We start from the raw sequence: 22374 nt of genomic DNA on the forward strand, positions 1-22374 counted from the left end.
TCGTTTTGTGAAAACGGATTGGCGCCCTCGTGCACTAACCCAACCTGAGGAGCTAGTCCAGGCACACCTTTAGTTTGTTTATAATTATTTATTATTTTTAGTAATAATTATTATTGTTATTTATAATTTTTTTAATACACTTGGGTGACCACATACGACTCCGGGTTTGTTTCACGTCTCCGTCGTGAAAAGAAAAACGGTTTACATTATAAATAAAATATGAAAATTGTATAATAAAATAATAATTATTAATAAACACAGTTATTAATAATTAAAATGAAATAAATTATAAAATGTTTAAAAGAGTTTATTGCAAAAAAAAAAAAGTAACAAGAATCAATAAATATTGATTTGTAAATTCGACGCCAATGCTTTATGCGTATGTTGCTAACTGCATTGGAAGTCATGAAAAAAAAAAAATATATATATATATATATATATATATATTTATATAAATATACAAATGATAATTATAAAAAAATATTCATTTAATTATAACGAATAAAATAATTGGTCTAATTAAATAATTATTGGAAGGGATGTTACTACTTAACAGCTCTTCTGGAAATCGAAAAAAATTTCAATTTCCTAAGTGAGCTCATTCGTCATTGACGAAATTTTAATTATTTAAAGGCAAGGTCTTTAATTTTATTGAATTATTGTTATGTGATTTAAATATTTATGAACTGAATTATAAAAATATAATTCAGAATATTCTTAAACAATTATTGAAGTATCAAAAGTAATAATTCATTTAAATAAAAAAATAATTTTAAATATAATTCATTCAATAAATAAAATTCAATATTGATAAAATTCTATCAATTATCAAGGGTTAAGAGGGAATGATAATAAATTAAAAAAAAAAAATAATAAATGCGCGATAATGGTCTGCCATTATTATTTTTCGTTATAATAATAATAATATATTTTGAAATTTCAAAACGGCAGACTTGGTCAAATACATTCAAAATTTGCCAAAAATCGATACCTGTCTTATCTACGCACTCGCCGCGTCCACCATTTTGGGCTTAGTGAGTCCCCACCTCATGTACGGTAGGTATAGGGGCCTCAATGTGCAAAAACCCAGGTCTGTTCAAATACATACAGGTATCTGCTCACTGGCTCTTAGACTATAAGGTTCAGGTTCAAAATATTAAAAATCCTCTTATTAACTTTTCTACACCTGGGACGGATTCCTGCAATAAAAGTTTACTAAACTCTGGTGTTGACCCTGAGCCATGGTGCTTAGGCTTTTTATAAACTTTGATTTGGTAATTGATGGGGAATTTGAAATTATCGTCATTGGTAGAAGGTGATGACAGTTTATTATTTAGTCGTTAAACGTATTGCAGTTAATCTTCCACTATTCTATGCCACATAAAAAGGTGGAAAAGCAGACACTGCGTTTTCGCTCGCTTCTGAAAAGAAGAGCTCAGTAATAATTGAAATAAAATGAAAATAATAATTGTTCAGACATAATAAGGAGTATCTCACTCTTCTGAATAGTAATTTCAATGCAATTACAGTTACAGGTAAAACAATCCGCTTAATCCCCCAGATAGTTGATCTGTCGATATGTGAGTTACTAATTGTTGGGAAGAATTCGAAAGTATAATTAATTTCTAATTTTAAGCCGCTTAAAGTATTTTCTTGTAGCAAAAGTTAATTTGAAAGATTCTAAATTATGTAATTTTGAATCGCTCCGAATACTTTACAACAATAAACGTGATTTAATAGTATTTCAATTATAGAGTTTTGAATCGTTTCAAATACTTTTTAATACTACACAAGAATTTGACCCGACTTTGACAACATTGGACATTTTTGAATCGTTTCTAATCGTTTTTTCACAATGAAGGTTGTTTGAGGTGGAAAAGTTGTATTATTATTGCAATCAATTTTGAAGTTTAAACTTTTAAGCTAAGCCCAAAATGGTAATTGTTATTTGCAAAGTTCCATCTGAATTGATCGACGCAGAAAGCGATCATTACAGAATATAACTGATAAGAATTTTCGCAGGACCATCATATTTAATCAATATATTTTTATTGAATTAAGTATTTGTCATATCTAAATTAGAATGTGCAGATATTTTAAAATTTTTCTCTTTTCATTTTCAGTATTCTGGGAATGTATTTATTCGGTGGTAAATTATGTATGTTGGCTGATCGAAGTCGATCGTGTACATGCGAGGAAGTTATGTTACAGGATCCGATGTGCCGCTGTGACCGCAAACATTTTAACAATATCATTTGGGCTCTAGTGACTGTTTTTCAGGTAAAAAATTTTTATTTTTGTTCGAAAAATTATGAATCTGCTTAAAATTATAAATACAGTATCACTAATTTCTTGATCCATAAATTGACCAATGTATCTGATGAATCAGAATTATTTCAGCTGAAATTCGAATGTACTTATAGATTTAGAATGAGTAGTTAATTTAAGAAGTTTATAGCCTCTTACAACATCACACCTGTATTTCTGATTATAAGTAACATAAATCGGATGGAAAGTAGGTGCATGTTATCATTAATATCAAATTATAACTATTTAGAGAAAATAATGTGAATTGTTATTTATAAAGATTTCTGGAATGCATATCTCGAAAAGCATCTGAAAGCTTTTTCAGATATGTAGCATTATACCAAATTTCAGGATTAATTCAACTTTCACCTCAAATAATTTTTAAAATAATAAACTTATCAAAAAATAATATGAGACCGTTGACATTGACTATTTAATTTTCAATAAAATGTCACCGTTTTTGATACACTGGTTAATTATTAAAGTTCAAATAAACTAAAAAATTTTCATGTTACTGAAACGGGGATTGTATAATTATGATAAGTGACCTCTAAATATGGTAACTGTACTGAAAATTCTACTAAAACATTTGAATGTCTAGAATGCTATCGACTCATCAAATAAAAGCAAGACTAGTCAGTCCGATATTGACATTAATACAATGTCCATCTGTTATCAAAATAAACGTTCTTTTCTTGCATTTCTTTATCACTGTAAGCTGCAATGTTGTTATTTGTAGTCTGGGTGTCTTATTATTGTGATATAAGCGATATATTAATTCTGAGTTATTAGTTATTACACAATTAAAATCAAGAAATGAAATTTTCAACAGGACCGTTAACTTCAAGTACATTGAAATTTTCGTGCTCATTAGGCTATATTTAATATTAATCTGCATGGATTCAAGAATTAGTTCAGAGAATAATTTACAATGATCGGTTTACAAAGCTTTGATTACGATGATGCTCGATTAATTCAATGTTTTCAGGCAGAAATGATGGAAATAGTAAGTTATATAAGACTTGAGTCAAACCAGTGTTAATATATAAGACATTCGAAAAAAAAATATCAGAAACGGTCATTTTTTGAAATTGTTGTTGATAATAATAATATTCGAAGTATTGAACTGGTTACAATAAATTATGTAACGATCATCGAAGACTGAAGGCGAAAGGTTGGTATACGTTTCGGAACATATAATTTAAGTTCAAATTTAGTGCGGTTTTCCAACCTCCATTACCAAAAAGTTATAAGGATCAATCGGTTTCATGATTTTTTATTTTAGAAAAAAAAAAAGCTTTTAAAATTCTTTTGACCACGATTTATCTTGCACAATAATCTAATTTTAATAGTTAAGGTATATTGACTGCAGCTTATATAGTTTCGGAGTTGTTTAGATTTTTTAATGGATCGATCGAATAGTTTTCACAATATTGAAAAAAATCGAAAAAAACTATAAGAGGCTTACGTTCACAAGCACACACACACACACACTTCTGGGAATGTCAGTATAGCGCAAAAAAATTAAAAATAAAATTTTTTTTTATTTCTTTTGTTAACGGTTTCTCTTCAAGGAATGAACCGATTTCAATGGTTGAGGAATCGATCCATAGAGCGCATTAAAAGTTATCTAAGAAAATCATTTTTGAAAAAATTTTACTTTTGGAATATTTTCGAACGCACTCGACTGATCAAGCTTAATTTTTCACGGCTTTTAGATGTTATCAAGTTGCGTCGAATGACACCTTAACGATCAAAATCGGTTCATCCATTCAAGAGTTATAAATATTTACATACATGCGTTTGTACGTACGTACACACATACATACACTCGGACATCATCGTGAAATTAGTCAGGATAGTTTCCTAGAACCTCACAACGTTAAAATCTGATAAAAATTCCATTTTCGAAAATCGGACTGAAACCAATAACTTCCCAGATTTTTGAAAATTTTCAATTTTCTTAGCGGGAATTAAAAAATTAAATAGATGATTTGAATTTGTGAAAACCATCAAGGACACTCGTATTAACTATTCTTTTACACCTATCAACGACAATTCTTTTGAAAAAGATTGTAAAGTAGTTAAACTGAATTTATAAATAAAAATTTTTTAAATTTTCTACAATAGTCATTTCAGTTACATTTTTTGGTACTTTTACGTAACATTAGAACATAAAATTTCTCCAACTATTGAATATGTACTTGAAATTATTTTTATTTAATTCAATAATCATTATTTTATGTGCTAAATTGGTGACTATTAAGGAATTCCTTATCAGGTTCAATGCAATTTTGACAATATTAAAAAATTTATACCTCAAATACAAGCTCGATTCCCTAGTTCAAATTATCAGGGCTTCTTGGAAACAGAATAAAGCAACTGTCCTTAGTTTAAAACAAATCGAAGTTCGGAGATAAAAGTTTCAGCTATTTCAAAAACAGTGATTTTTTAAAGTTTGATTGGTTTTAAAAAGCTATAACTTTACGAAATCGGAGCAATTAAGCAAAAGATGGGTAGATTCCATTAAAATATACCTTGACAAAAGATCTTAGCTGCTGATCGACTTTCAACTTCAAATACGGTACATATAAAATTGTTTTACAAATAGGCAAAATTCAACCAAAACAGTTTTTTAGTTGGAAGCTTTTCGCTAATCCCAATACAAGTTTAGTCCTAATATCTATTTTTTAATGAAAGTAGAAGTCTCACTGAGAAGAATGCCGCTGGGTAGAATTCTTTAAGTTATATACAAGCTGAGATACAAATATTTGAAAATTAGTGAAAAATCGACTTTTTTTTAATTTCAAAAAAATTCTCCAGCGGCTGAATTTGCACATATGCTTTATTGGTTTGTACATAAACGTTTAAATTTATTTATAATAAAATAATTTATTATTGCCAACGCACATGCGTCAACCAGCCTATTGGCTTATATATATTATATATTATTATCATAAGCATACAAAACAAAGGCGCAATTACTTTTCCCAGCACTAAAAAAACCCAAATATATGTTTAAATTATTTAGTAAATTTTTCCGTTTCATACTTAATTAATACCGAAAAAATATATTATATAATATCGACACAATAATTAAAAAAAAAATCTTACTGTAAACAAAATAATAATAATGATTTATCAGATGAGACGTATGAGCAGCATGTGCTGCCCTCTGTTGCTCACCGACCCAATGCGAGATTGCCGCGATATTTTAATATCGTGCCAAATTAAAAATTATTTTTATTTTTAATTAATTTGGGATAATTTCCCAAAACGTAACAGTGGTGCTGTGACCAGGGTGGCCTTTGATTATTTGTGATTATTAAAAAAGGAAAACTTTGTGATTAGGATGGTCATTGATTTCAGTAAAATTCAATTATCGATTAAAGTTTCGCGAGAGTAAAATTATTTTTATCAGTAATTTTAATATTATAAATTTAGTGAAGTGAGTGAAACTAATATTTAAATATATTCATAACTAAACTATTTGTGAAGTGACATTTGTTAGTAAAAATAAATTAAAAGTTAACGTTTATAAAGAGTATAATAAGCAGATGATTATTCCAAATGATTGATAATATTTAACGTGCTTAATGGATAGAACAATTTTATAGAATACATTTTTAAGTGAAACAATCAATTGAATTCATCATTGAATGGTGAGAACAACTAATAATGCGAACTTTAACATACTTTACGCATGGCTATAATATTATGTAGAGCATCTGATTGGTGAAAATTAAAACTTAAACACTTTCAATATTTAACTGCTGAACTATGAACAACAACATTAATAATGTGTTACTTTAATGTAATAATACAGTTATCGACGAACTGTTTAAAGATTGTCGCGTATCGGTTTTAATTAATTAATATTAATTAGTTGTAAGTTTAAATATTTTAATTTCTAAGTTTAAATTTGAATCGTTACGCGGACATTCTGCCATTACGCTGGCGGTGTGACAGCGGTCTGCTCGCAAACTGGTGCATGTGCGCAGCGTTTGCAGGAGCATGTATGTGGATAAATTTTAATCGATAGTTTAAAAATATAAAACATTGATATTCGTTAGTTTTAAGTTTCTATTTATGATTTTGAAACATTTAGGATGCATGAACCAGCGTGACATTATGCCCCAACGATTGTTTAATATTGTATTTTTATGAAAATTGTTATCCGGGTATCGATGTATGGGACAATATTGACCGCCAGGTAGGGGAAAAAATCAATACTTGGTCTACGTATCGACTTTGATTCCATGATTTGAAATAATTAATATTGAATTTATTATATAGTCAAAAAATATAAATATGGTATAAATAAATAGTACATACATTCAATTAATTATATATGGGGCATTCCGCGGCGAATCGGACGGTTTTAATGATTTAAATTTTTAATTTCCATTATTTTTTTATATTTTTTTGTACTCATCAAAAAACTCATCCACTTAAATTTTGAGATTTTTTTTTAACATTGGTTCAGAAGATATGGAATTTAAAAAAAAAACGCTTTTCTTATGGTTTTTTGCTTATAACTTCTCAAAAAATGGTTTAAATGAAAAAACTTACAGACTAAAAAAGTTTCGTTTTTCCATGTACTTTTAAAAAAAAAAAATACAAATAATTTTTTGGAAAAATTTTTCCGCGTCATTTTCGAGTTTTAAAACTTTAAAGTTGTTCTCTGAAAATCATGCATATTTTGATTTTCCTGAAAATTTGTGTCAACAAACTACTTTCTATTCCAAAACTTTTCAGGTGGTTTCAGTCATGGATGATTTTTTTTTGATTTTTGGAAATTGAAAAAATTTTTTTTTTCCTATTAAAAATCAGTAATTGCTATTTTTGTCATTAAATATAATTTTTTTTATCGTTTTCCAGTATTTTCTTAGAATTCCACGCAATGAAAGGATTTTTCATATAGCTCATTGAATTTGTTTACCTTGAAAACGGATTTGTTAGAAAACAAAATGTAGTATAAGAAAATAAACAAATTCAACGAGCTATTCGAAAAATCTTTTGATTTTGTAGAATTTTTAGAAAATACTGAAAAACGATGAGAAGAAGAATATATTGTTGCGTTTTGGGAATTTACCCCAAATCAATTAAAAATAAAAATATATTGTAATTATTAAATTTTATCCAGGTTTGGCCTCGCTGGAGTGTCTATAGACCCCCAGTGGGCCCTGGTCGTCGATTATTTTATAAATTGGTATTTTATTCAATTTTTGCAATTTTAACTATTTCACGATCCGCTCTCCATATAATTTATGAGGATGTGGTATTTGGGGAATCCTGGTCAGCCGGTGGCAGCGCCAAATATTTAATTGGTGATTTTGGATTATTGGGCGCTCGATAGCAGCGCCTAAAATAACCATGGAGCCGTAGGATATTGGCCTAATGGCAGCCCACAGTAAGGTTGAATAAATTTAGAATTAATTGTAATTTATTAATTATGACTGGAGGGCAAAGGTTCGAGCTCCATGAGCTCTCTCGTAAGACTGACTATTTAGTCGTTATAAAAAATATAATAGAGCCAACAGAGTTGACAAATGTTGACGCTGCATCTCAGGTTCCCTGTGTGAAAATCGTCGTTGCTCGGGTCTCATACATCGTTATCTGTTTTGACTACCCGCGAGCCATGGCGACTCTCTTATCATAACCGATTTCTGTTACATTGCATAACATTATTTTATTACCTGATGAGACAAGATTTTGTATAATCACATATATTATCATGCATAATTGTCTATATATGGTCAGATCTAAAAATTGGTCAGGTCTGATCATACATAACTTGATCTGTTTATATATGAACATATATGTTCATATATGATCATGTATCATCACCCATATATGATCAGATCGAAAAATTCGCCAGATCTGATTATATATGATCATGCATGAACGAATATAGTTATTTTTAGAATCTCATTTAGAATATCTTTAAATTATTAATTGAGTGATTTAATTAGGATTTATTGTCTTCATCAATATAAATGTCAGTTATATTTAAATAAAAAAAAAACAATTACTATCCGTTGACCACTACTTTACTACGAGGTCACCCGTCCAATCAATGTCCTACGCCAATGCTGCTTAACTTTGGTGATCGCTAGATTGTAGTCTTATCCTCTAGTCTGTCATGAACTTACAATAAAGAAAAGTTTATGGTATTACTTAACTCAAATAATCAAGTCGATACATCCAACGTAAATAATGCACCTGAAGATGGATTTGATTTTGTACATAAATTACAATAGAATTCATTAGATACATATAATCAAATCTATTCATCTATAAACTTATAAATATTCGTATATAAATCGATATCGATTAATACTTTTGAATTGCTGCCGAAACCTTTGAACATTTTTTAAGTATTAGGGATTTAAGTTTGTTTGATAGTTGACAAAATAAAAATTTAATAACATTGATATTGAAAAATTGTCATATTATGTAATATTAGGTGTACAAAAAAGTTCTACCCGTTTTTTGTCAAAAAAAAATATATTTAAAAATTTTAAATAAAATACAAATTTTAATCAAAATAACCACCATCAGCATCTACTACCCTTTGCCAACGCTCAGGCAACTGATGGATCCCACGGCGATAAAAGGCTTGATCTTTTGTCGAAATGAAATCATCTATTGTTTTTTGCATTTCGTTTTCATTTTGTAAATGTTTGTCAGCCAAGTAATTTTGCAATGAACGGAATAGGTGAAAATCACACGGTGCAAGGTCTGGTGAATACGCCGGGTGCGGTAAAACTTCCCACTGTAAATCATTTATAGTGTGGTGGACGATTGAACTTCTATGAGGCCTGGCGTTATCATGCTGCAGTATCACTGGTCGAGGTTTTTGTCCCGCAAATCGTCTTTTACTGTTGATTTCATCTGCTAATTTTTTTAATTGACAACTGTAGCGTTCTCCAGTAACGGTTTCTCCTGGTTTGAGTAACTCATAATATAGCACGCCCCACTCATCCCACCAAATACAAAGCAATATTTTTTCCCAAAAACATTACGTTTTGGTGTTGATGTCGTTGGTTGTCCTGGGTCTACCCAATGTTTTCGACGTTTAGGATTCTCATAGTAAACCCACTTTTCGTCCCCTGTTACAAGTTTCCACAAAAAACTTTTTTTTTTATGTCGTGAAAGCAACGACAGGCAGGTGTCAACTCGTCTCTCTCGTTGTTCTGGAGTTAATTCATGAGGTACCCATTTTCCTTCTTTTTGAATCTTACCTAAAGCATGTAATCTTTCAGAAATAGCTTGTTGAGTAACGTTTAACTTTTTCGCAAGTTCTTGTTGTGTTTGTGCAGAATCTTGATTCAGTAATTCTTCCAATTTCTCGTCACTGATTGTTGAAGGTCTTCCAGAGCGTGGTTTATCATTTAAATTAAAATCTCCGTTTGTGCACAGATTATTCTTTGAGCTTCAGCAGCACTTTTTCCTTGATGAAATTCATATAAAAGACAATGGCGGATATGCTCATTACTTACTTCCATTTTTAACTTAATAAAAAAATATATATATCGAAGATTAATATATTCAAAGTTTGATGAATTTAAAGAGTACAAACAGCTGTGCATGTACATATACGTATTCATAGCTAACCTATAAATAGCTGTTAGATAACTTCATCTTTGAAAAACGGGTAGAACTTTTTTTTACACCTAACATATATCGGTCATTCTCAGTTAAGACGTAAATTCGACGTCCACGGTGAAAAATTATCTTTTTTTAAAAAGTTTATTTAAAAAAATGTACTTATCTTTTAAAACTCGTGCTCATGTAAGTGGACACTCAAATTCATTTCTTAATGTTATTTAATTTAGTCACAATTTCATCTCAAAGTCAGAAAACATCTCTCCCCTGGCTTGTCCCCGGGCTGATTCTGTTTATGTATCAGTAATTCACAGTGCTTAGAAATCAAATAGATTATTTAAATTATATATTTCAAGAAAATAAATTAAATAAATTCTCGTAATCAAGCGAGTAAAATTGCATAGTAATTTTTTTTCTCAAAAAAAATTACTTTTAAGTTTGTCCCCCACATTTTGCGTCTCGTCCTCTGGCATGTTTATTTTTCTGTAAAATTGGCATTTGCTTACCGACTCGCGGGAATTGAAGACCTTGAATGAATGCCATTGAGCTTATACTTTGTAGTCAGCACCACTGGAATTAGGTGCACAGTCATTTTGTTATTTATTTAATTACTGACACACTGTGGATACAGTTGAGATTGAGTGGATGGAGTTTCTTCCCTGGTAAGTTTTATTCTAAAAATATTGATCTAAAAATTTTAATTCATCTGTATATTTACTCCTTGTTGTGTATAGATTCTAAGTTTTCGTGGTTGATTGCGTACAATAAATACATTTGTCATTACTTCTGTTTTTGGTACTAAAAAGTATCTCCCTTATCTTGCACATGCCAGGGGAAAGACACGATATCCAGGAGAGATATAAAAATTTCAAACTAGAATTTCTTTATTGTTTAAAGGTTGCATATTGTTATTTAATTAAACATATAAATATATTCACAATATAATTCATGGAAAAAACTCGATTATTATGTTTTTTTTCCAGAACATTGCAGTCTGTTTATCAAGTCTCTCCCCTGGATTGAGTTTCTCTCCTGGTTTCTTATGAAATAAGATAAAATTAATAACTTGACTGACCGCCTTGCAGAAACGTTTAGAATGATTATTTTAATCGAAACATTATGGAATTTAATTAAATTTTCAAATTTTTTATCGTGCCACGTTTTATCAATAAGCGATTTATGTCTTAACTGAGAATGACCAATATATAACTACATATAACGTTATTATATCAGTCATGTCTGGCAGATCTAATCATATATAAACTTATGCACGACTATACATGATTATGCATTAGCCATGTCTGATCAGATCTAATTATATATAGACCTATTTCTAATTATATATGGGTTGTTATCAGTCATGTCTAATCAAATCTAATTATATATAGACATATATATAGATTCATGAATAGTTCCAGACAATGTGTTGGTCAGACATGATCAGATCAAATTATATATAAAGTCATGCATAATTATATATAGAGGTAGATAAGAATTTTTACAATCATACATCAATTCATATATAATTATGCATAGTTATATATACTTTTATACATAATTATATATAATAAGGCAAAATCATTTATTTCCGGATCAGTCTTATCCTGATTCATTAGATATAATCATGCATGAACAGACATGTTCATATAAATATATATATATATATATATATATATATATATATATATATATATATATATATATATATATATATCCATTTATACATAAGAAGACCTGAATATTCATCAAGTCTAATTATACTTCATTATAGATAGACCTATATATTATCAGATCTGATCATATATAGACTTATATAAGGTTATATATGGAGTTATGACAGCCAAGTATGGTCATATCTAGTTATATATAGGATCATATATAATCAGATCTGATCATATATAGACTCATATATGATTTATATGGGGTTATAATAGCCAGGTATAATCAGACCTGATTATGTATTGGCTCACATATAACTATATATGATCCCATGTATAATCATCTATAATTATGTATAATTTCATGTATGATTATATATAATTATATATACACTAACGCAAAAAATTAAAGGAACAGAAAAATTTTATAGATATTTTAGTAATTTTTGTAAGGTTGTAACTTTGTGAAAATTAATCGTATCGAGATTTTAAAGAAACCATTTTATAGCTTGAAATCTCTCGTTTCGGTGCATTTTTATCAAAATTTTTTAAAAGATCTGGTTATTACGCTAACATGAGAAATACCGTGAGACAAAAAATTTCTAATTTTTTTTTTTTTTTTTTTTCAAAGAGCCCAAGGACCGTGGAATAATTTTGTCAACTAAACCAATGCATAGGTCATTCGGCAAATTTATTCAGCTTCAATCTGGCTTTTTTTTACCCTCGTAGAACAATTTGTCGCAGAGATATCAGCCTTCAAACAAAAAATGATCCTTTTGCCTTTGATCAATTTAATTTAATCGATAAAATATTATGGGAACGTAACAATATAATGACAGAAATAGCAATTACTGATTTTTAATAGGAAAAAAAGAATTTTTTCAATTTTCAAAAATAAAAAAAAAATCGTCCACGACCGGAACCACCTGAAAAACTGTGGAAAAGAAAGTAGTTTGTTGTCACAAATTTTCAGGAAAATCAAAATATGCCTGATTTTCAGAGAACAACTTTAAAGTTTCAAAGCTCGAAATTAACGTGGAAAAATTTTTCCAAAAAATTATTTGTATTTTTAACTTCCCGCTAAGAAAATCGACGATTTTCTAAAATTTCGGGAAGTTATTGTTTTCACCCCGATTTTCGAAAATCGAGTTTTCATCAGATGTCGACGTTTTGAGGTCCTAGGAAGCTATTCTGACTATTTTCAGAATGATGTCCGAGTGTGTGTATGTATGTATGTGTGTGTGTATGTATGTAAACTCTTTGTAACTTTTTAACTAATAAATCGATTTGGATGGTTGAGGTGGCAATCGAAAGAGCTTGTTGGCCGTCAATTTTCCTAAAAATTTCAGATCATTTGATCGAATGGACTCGAAAATATTTGCGAATTACGAAAAAAAAAAAAATTTTTTTTTTAGTTTTTTATTGATTTCTCAGAAACGACTCATACGATCGACTTTAAAATCTAATCAGTTCTAGTACTCAATGAAACGCGTCGATTGCCACCTCAAACATCAAAATCGGATAATTCATTCGAGAGTTATCGCGAGAGAAAGAAATGGTAAAAAACGGTTTTTTCTAAATATTTTCGAAACGACTGACGAGATCGATTTTAAATTTTAATGAGCTCTAGAATTCAATAAAACGCGCCGATTTCCACGTCAACTATCAAAATTGATTGATTAGTTCAAAAGATATCAGCGTTGAAAAGTTAAAAAAATAACATTTTATGTTATTTTTTCCGGAAAAATCATAATATCTTACTAAAATGTGCCTGATATCATACCAACTCATCTTTTTTATGGTTTCTTTCGATCATATGATGTCATCGAGCTTGGTTTTTAGTTTAAATCATATTATCAACAAAAAAATCGATAAAACGTAGTTTTTAATATTTTTGTCGGATATTTCATATTTTATTGTTTTATACATGAGTCAAAACTTATTTGAATCTTGATTTTGATCCCTGACATTCGTTTCTGCCTCAATACACTTATTTTACTGAACATAATCAGGAACTAAATTTTAAAAACCGCTTCATTGATGATTTTCGATTCTTAAATTTTCAAACTTCAGCATAACAGGTAACTTGTTAGAGCTTGAAAAGATCGTAAAAAAACAATTGCATGTGATAGCATTTTCGAGCTCGAAGAGCTTGAAAATATATCTACACTAATGTTTTCGAGCTCTTTGAGGTCGAAAACAGCGGGAAGTTTTGGGGCTGGCCCGCAGGGCCAACCGACGCCCAGATTTTTTTTCTAAAAGTACGTGGAAAAATGTAATTTTTTTATTATTTAAACCATTTTTTGGAAAGTTATAAGCAAAAAACCATGAAAGAAGCGTTTTTTTTCATATAAATTCTATATTTTTTTGAACCAATGTTCAAAAAAATCTCAAAATTTAGGAGGATGAGTTTTTTGATGAGTACAAAAAAATATCAAAAAATGACAGAAATTAAAAATTTTAATTTTTAAAACCACTCGATTTGGCGTGGAATGCTCCATATGTATCATTCAGGTTTAGAAAAATTACTTTTATATTATATTTATTAAATTCAACAGCCCAGGGCTAGAAAAAGAATCATAATGATAAATATGGGCGATTATCGCGCCACGTGAGCGACTAACAGGTGGAGAAAAAGATAATTAGATTAGAAAGATACGGGCCAATATTGTGAGTAGACGCTGTTTGGTATTGATATAATTTGTATATACGTTTGAATACGTTTCTGTTTTATTAATAATTAAAAGTTAGTTGAGTTGATTAATCATATTAATTATCATTGGGTGAATCCATTGGACTATTCTTGGGGTTATTTGACTAATTGTTAGAATCATCAAAGAGTAGGTACCTTGGATTTCTTTTGTCGCATTTTTTGCGTGATAACCCCGGTACTTGTTGGTCGCTGCGGTAGGCAATATTTACTTGTATGTGAATAAAAAATTAAATCTCTTATTTAACTCTCAATCTGAATGATAAATATATCGATAACGATATAAATAATTAAAGATTTGTAGTTTAGGATATATATTGTTCACTCACGAGCTTGATCATTTTTGAAAAGCTTCGTGTACTTTCGCTACGTCCGGGAACTGCCAAACTCGCTACTGACTGCATGTCAGAATAGTGCGGGGTCATTCGCTATCTGGGCCCGGTACACACAGTTTCTAACTCATGGCCGTATCAAGACGCCATGAGAACCCGCTACAAGCCGGCCAATCATATAATTCGTTTTATATTGACCAGCCAATGAGAGACTTCGCTATCAATTACTTCCTGTTGGCACGCTTTTAAGCCAATGGAAAAATTCGTTTTATGCAGCAAGACTGCCACGTCACCATTGAGCGGCAACGAAGAAGAATCCGTCTAACCGCTTCGTTCAATATAAATTGCTCTAGTAATATAACTCCGCTAACTTTACGCTTTATTATTTTCAATAATTAGAGAACATACTAAGGCTGCTATTTATTAAGAATCGATCGGTTGTCATTCGCGTTTAATTAATTACAAATTAATTTCAGCGTGTTCAACCACTATCGACCACGTGTCGAATATAATATTAGTGTATTTAAATCCGTTGCATTCGCTATAAAGTATTTTTCTCACAGGATTTCAGTGTATATATTGTTAATAAAACATCTAATTGATAATCTGTAATTTTTGGGTTAACTTTTAGTTATTGAATTAACCGTACCTACACCAGAATCCTTTTGTGCATTCTTTCAATTTAACATATATATATATATATATATATATATATATATATATATATATATATATATATATATATATATTAGGGTGCCTCGTTTCCGATGAAAATATTTTTTTGGTTACTCATCAAGCAAAATATAGTTTTTTATGCTAAAACAAAAATTCCTACCAAGTTTGAGCTCTTAATTCCAATCCTAAGAACTTTCCATCTAATTTCCAAGATTTCCCATTTAAAATACACGTAAACTAAATTACTTTTTTTTTTCACTTTCTAATACTCAGCTACGTTTTATGATATCGACACGGTTTTGGTCGAAAATTGTAAGGCATTTGGTGTTCTTCCAAAGTGCCCGTAGTAACTTAGTTTGAATTCCAGCTGTTTCACTTGTGTCCGTTGTGGAAGTCATTTTTCCTATAAAATTTATCTTTATTGGCTTGCAGAACGTAAGCCGATGGAAGTACACTGGAAAGATTCAATAGAATTTTGTAGGAAATTTTATTCCCTTCAAAAAAAGTTCTTTGAGTCAAGTCGCTAAAGCCCATAGTTTCCGAGTTATAGTGATTTTAATAATTTAAAAAATAAAATATCAATCGTCATTTTTTGTTTTAATATTATATTTTTCAAATTATTAAAATTTCTTTAACTCGGAAACTATGGACTTTAGCAACTTGACTAATACGACTTTTTTTCAAAGGGAATGAAATTTCTTACAAAATTCCCATTGACATTTTTAGTATACTTTCAACGGTTTACGTTCTGCGAGCCAATAAAGGTCAATTTCATCGGAAAAATTATTTCCGCAGCGGACACAAGTAAAATAGAAATTTGTGTCAACAAATTAGTATCTATTTCACAACTTTTTAGATGATTCCGGTCATGAGACCTCCGCAGCTACGATTTTTTTTCGATTATTGAAAATTGAAAAATTTTTTTTCCGCTATAAATTATTATCCGTACGCATTTTTGACACTGTGCACTTGTTTTTCCTACATATTAAAAATTGATTTCAATATTTTTTTATTCTTAGTAGGGACTTAAAAGCAGTAAGCTGAAGTTAATGTTATTCATGAGCAGTTATAATAAAGGTTTTGATTCATTGAGAAGCAACTATTTCGAAGCAAAAAAAACATTAGATTTGCTATGTAATTCAGCTAAGACCATTACTGGAGCTTAAAAATATCATATAATTATTCGAAAAAGCGATGAAACTGTATTACAAACGTTTTTAATTATTTTCGTGTTCTTTTAAAAATTATGCATTAATAATTGTTTTATGAACTAGATTACTCCTTAGTTAAAATAGTTCCGTCGCTTTATCGAATAATGACATGATATTTTAGAGCTCCTGTAATGGTCTTAGCTGAATTGTACAGCAAATCTAATGTTCCTTTTGCTTCGTAATAGTTACTTCTTAATAAATCAAAACATTTATTATAACTGCTCATAAATAGCATTAACTTTTGCTTACTGCTTTTAAATCCCTGCTAAGAATAAAAAAATCGAAATCAATTTTTAATATGTAAGAAAAACAAGTGCACAGTGTCAAAAATTGGTACGGACAATAATTTATAGCGGAAAAAAAAATTTTTCAGTTTTCAATAATCGAAAAAGAAATAGTAGCCGTGGAGGTCCCACGACCGGAATCATCTGAAAAGTTGTGAAATAGACAGTAATTTGTTGACACAAATTTTCCGGAAAATCAAAATATGCATGATTTTCAGAAAACGTCTTTAAAGTTTTAAAACTCAAAAATAACGCAGAGAAATTTTTATAAAAAAGTATTTGTTTTTTTTTTCTGAAAGTACATGGAATAACAAAACTTTTTTATTCTTTGAGTTTTTTCATTTAAAATATTTTTCAAAAAGTTACAAGCAAAAAACCATGAAAAGAGCGGTTTTTTGAAAATTTCATATCTTTTAAATCAATGATAAAAAAAAACTCAAAATTTAGGAGGATGAGTTTTTTAAAAAGTACTAAAAAATATAAAAAAATAACAGAAATTAAAAATTAAAATTCGTAAAACCGTCCGATTTGGCGTGGAATGCCCCATATATATTAGAGTGTTTCAAAATAAACATTTCTTTTTTTTTTAAAGTCTTATGGTCTTAAGAGTTAGTCTTAGGTATTAGAAAAATCCTCCCAAACGAGTAGCTTGAAAGCTCAATCCTGCTAAGAGCTCAACCTATATTAATATTCTCGTTTGAATTACATATAAAAAAATTATTTTTTTGTTTTTTATATATGAAAGTATTAAAAAATTTTTTTTTTGAAAATCAAACTAAGTTGTCTCGTAGCAAATTAAATTATCTACAAAAAAGCCCTCAAATGTTTTCTTCGTACAGCTAACAGAAGAAAAGTTATAAAGCTTGAAATAATAGTGAATTGAAAATTTAACGTAAAGATAATTTCCGGATTTTATTACGTGTACATGTTTTTACGGTGAATCTATATACTATGTATAATCAGTAAGGTGTTTTAAAAAGATTTCTGAGATCTTATTTCTTTTTCGTATTAATTTCGAAAGGAAAAAATTTTTTTATAAGAATTAAAATTTCTTTTTTTCTATATTTTCCAATTAAAAAGAAAGTTCTGTTTCGAAAGTAAAGAAGATTTTTCTTATTTGTTCAAATAAAAAATTAACAAATAACATGAGGCCAGATAAAAAAAACCCAAATTTCTATCAAAAAACTATTTCATATAATGAAAACATGAAGTTATACTATTTAATATAGTTTAAAGCTTAATAACTATTTTGCTGTTAGTTCTTCAGAGAAAATACTCAGGAGCTTTTTTGTAGAGAATTTAATTTCCTACAAGTCTATGTACTCCGATTTTGCGGAAAATTTTTTTTAATACTTTTATTTTTAAAAAATAAAAGAACAAATTTTTTTACATGCAATTTGAATTGGAAATTAAATATTCGTTGGGCTCTTAGTAGAATTGTGATTTCGAGCTAGTCTTTTGGGAAGATTATTTTTCATACCTAAGACTAACTTTTGAGACCTGTGACGTTACATTGCCGAGGAGAAGGAGTTGAAGATGGAGTAAGCGTGTATCTGTGTGTTAGAGAGAGATAAAGTTAGTATGTGTGTGGAGTTGAGTGTATTAGATAGTGAGTAGAGAGTATGGAGTATGTGTGCGGTGAAGTAAGTGTGTTGAGAGTACGAGTACGGGTACGGTATGTCGTATGTTTTGGAGTGTCTGTGCGATTGAGCGTGGATTTAACGGGGTATGTCTAGCTGTATCGTGGATAGTGGCCAAGATAACGTGCCTCCCGACCAGTGATGACTACTAGGCTTAGGCCTAGCCCTTGGGGTTGATGTGGTGATCACGGAAGAGTGACGGAGATGACGCCGCCCCTGCGAGTTGGTACCCGAAGTTAGCTGGGGTGCGTTTACGTTTATTTGGGGATGGCAGGCCTCGTTTGCGACGCTCGAGGAACCCAAAAATTCGCTAACTTCGGATATCACGGGGAGTGACACCGCGGGAAGACCCGCAAGTCCACGGCTCGTATGTGGTGGGGGAAGAATGGATGGAGAAGCAAGAATGTGAGAGTGACTGGAAGTAGTAGAGTGTGAAAGTAAATGGAGTAGGAGACGAGAGAAGAGCAGTTTAGAATCGACAATGGTGTCAGAGAGTTGGATTTTGGGAGTCGCTCGAGTACGAGCAAACCCAGTAGTCGAGTTTGGAGTTTTGGAGCGAGTGGTTGGGAGTCGGAGAGCCCCAAAAGGGAGGCCTCGATCACACCCTTGGCTGATGTCGTTTAGAGCTTGTGGCTCTGCTTCTTGAGTTTCGGGAGCCGTCTGTCGTGATTTTGTCGTCTTGAGTTACCGCATTGTTTATTATTATTTTATCATTTATCTAGAATTGTGTTAAGTTTTGTGATTCGTCGTCCACAAGAGGTTCCCGATATCATATCCAGGTATTTATTTGTCTGATAGACAGAGAGTACTCGACCGCGGGCCGCTTGGGCCCTCTGCGTCACTCTCACGTCATCTTTACGATAATTTATTTAGCATTCTTTTCTTTATTTTAATAAATCGACTTCTTCCGTCACAAGAACCGCGACCCTCTTTCCACAACCTAGCATACTGAGCGCACCAGGACATGCCGCTACCACCGTTCAGTTCCCTCATCTCCGAAGGGTTTAGATCTTAGGTTTTAATTGACGTGTACGTTTACATCGGTTGCCGATACCGGGGAAATGAAAGTCAGCTGGCGCCCGTCAGGATCTGGAGGAGATGAGAGGATTGATCGGTGGGCAAAGTGTAACGTACCCCGATTTTGAGTATTTCGAGTTTGAGTATTTGAGTAAAATTTATTGAGTATAAGTTATGTGTAGTTTTGTTAAGTTTAATCGAGTACTAAGTAAAGATATACGTTACAGACCATAAGAAAAAAATTTTTTTTTTGAAACACCCTAATAAACACTAGTCGTAAAAATTAAGGGATAGAAAAAAAATTCGAAATTTTTGGGTGATTGTCAACATGCTGTGAGTCGGTGAAAAATGACTGTAGAGTGAAAATAACAAAAGCAAATCGTAGCCTAACGTTTCTAGTTTTCAGATCTAGACCGCAAATTTTTTTATCATGCACGGTCTATGGGTTTCAATCAATTTTTTAAAATAATCTGATTTCATTAATCTTATTGCAAATTTTATGCCGTTTGATTTAGCAGCCTCTAAAAGTCTCTACAACGATTTGGCGCCGAGTAATCATTGATCGAAGCAAAAAAGTCCATTTCGGCTTTGATAATCAATATCTCTGGACTTATTGATCGTACAGAGAATAAAAGTAGGGTTTTAAAAACAAGAAAATATTCTCTATAAGACAAAATTAGTGGCTTTTGATGGAAAAATTTTTTTTAAGCGATAGTGTTTATTAAAAAATAGGTAAAAATACGCATAATTAAGGATATTCGGAAATCTTGCTATCACTTTGGATATAACGGTGAACAAAGGAAATAGTCGTTTTTTTTTCAACCTCAAAGTGTCCTGAAAAAGCTTCAAATTTATCGATTTTGCCAAAAATCATCATAATTAGTAGTTTCTCGGTTTCTGTTCATTTTTTTGATTTCAAAATGTTTTTTGTACCAATAACCGCAATGATGTATCATTGTCGAAAAAAATTCCTCAATTTTTTTTTACCGCCAGCATTAGCGTTACCCAAAGCGTACCACGTGGAGGTTGCACGGTTGAATTTACACTTCTTACACACATATTACCCAAAAATTTCGAATTTTTTTTATTTTGTCCACTTTGAAATAAACGGTCTGGTGCCTGCGTGCATTAATCCATCCTGAGGAGCTGGTTCAGGCACAACAATTATTTATTTATTATTCAACGACTATTTACTTATGCTTTAAATTTATTATTTTATCATTATAATTTAATATCAGTATTCATTATCATTTAAATTTATTCATTACTTATAATTATTATAACGCGTGGGCGACCGCATACGGCTTACCGGATTGATCTGCGTCTCCGTCGTGAATTTTTATACGGTATTCGTTATAAGGTAAATCATGCATTGATGATGTTAAAATTTCTTTCAGATGTTAAGCCGTGGAAGGCTTACAAAAAGTAAGACGATTGCTATAAACAATATGATTTTATTTACACGCGAGTGACGGTTGCCGTCGAAAGATGTACATGAGTTAATTACACTCATTATCGACAGCTAATCATTTAATTTGACATGATTAACTAGGTTATTTATCAAAAGTGACTAATAAAATACTTTATTACTAAATTACTTGAATAATTTCTGTGAATAACTTCAAAATAATTGAATTCCAATAATTGCGAAAAATTGTTGGACTTTAAACTAATTTTTCGCGGGTTGATAGAAATGTCTATGCAATACAATTGATTTATTAATTTTAAATTTATGTGGAAAATTATTGTTATGTTGCTGAAGCTCGGCATTTAACCGCTGAATAAATCAGTGAAAATATTATAACATAAAATAATGATTTTTAATAGGAAAACGTTGCTACGGACTATGAATCATTTTCACAAGTATGGTGCGGAAAAATTCGGTACAAAAAACATTATAGTTTACAGTGAAAATTCTAATTTTTAAATTTTATTACTCTGTTTGAATTAATTTTCCAAATTAATTATTTTTACATTTGAAAATTGAAAATGTTGCTACAGATATTTGTAATTTATATCGCATTTGCATTTTTGTATTTGTACGCGATACTGTGAGATAATTATTTTTATTGTAAAATATTTTTGAATTGTAAGATTGTTTCTACGGAGTTTCAAAGGTGTTTTCGCGAATATATTTGAATATATTACTCGATAAAAATTATTTTATTATTATTATTCGAAATAACACTGCGTGGATATTTTAGGTAAATATTTTAATTATCTTTTCTTTATCAATCACTTCAGTTTCTTTTGGGATCAGTCGGAATTCTCGTCGCTGATTTAGCGAAGAGTGTGTCCCAGTATACTGTAAGACCAATACGTAGTAAAACGTTAGGGATCGTTCACCTGCACTTTTGGTGTGATCGTGCAGCTTCTCATGAGTCTTACCCTGCGAGCTCTATTTGAGACTCGTCTGTAACGTAGTTTTATTACCCGAACTGGCCTTACAAAACTAAACTAATACTAGTACTTAACCTAATTTTGGAGTTCGGTGCTGCTGTTCTAGATGTCCGTGAACTGGCTACTGGTTTGGTCCTCCAGGACACCCCTCTTCTACCTTGACTATGCTCTCAGATGCTGCTTCTCTTATTCTTAATTATAGGAGGTGAACTGGATCAGGTGAATTCACTCAAACACTGGTTCAGTTCTTATGATTGTATAATTATTTATTCAATCAATAATTATCAATCTGCTACAACGCACACACACCGGTTACAAAGTCTGATAGCACACAACTAAGTGTGTGTGATATCAAAGTTACTGTGACTAACGGCACAGGGCTTACTTCCAAATAATACAATAACTCCAATCTATCGTACTATTTACTGATACACGAGTAACACTAACTGGTTATTATAACTGTTAACCAAGTGTAACAAATTATACTGGTTAATTAACCTGATTAACTAACCATAATCAACTATAACGT

At 30.6% G+C, this 22374-nt stretch overlaps 1 protein-coding gene across 1 annotated transcript in view; it reads left to right on the plus strand.

The window, feature by feature from the left end:
* Positions 1–22374, plus strand: part of LOC103569168 (voltage-dependent T-type calcium channel subunit alpha-1H) — a 209451-nt gene that overhangs the window by 118452 nt on the left and 68625 nt on the right. The window contains exon 4 of the mRNA XM_053736984.1: positions 2124–2280. Within this exon, the coding sequence (XP_053592959.1) occupies positions 2124–2280 (157 nt within the window). The remainder of the gene's footprint in view (positions 1–2123; positions 2281–22374) is intronic.

Source organism: Microplitis demolitor, chromosome 2 (assembly GCF_026212275.2).
Source record: "Microplitis demolitor isolate Queensland-Clemson2020A chromosome 2, iyMicDemo2.1a, whole genome shotgun sequence".
Classification (NCBI taxonomy): domain Eukaryota; kingdom Metazoa; phylum Arthropoda; class Insecta; order Hymenoptera; family Braconidae; genus Microplitis; species Microplitis demolitor.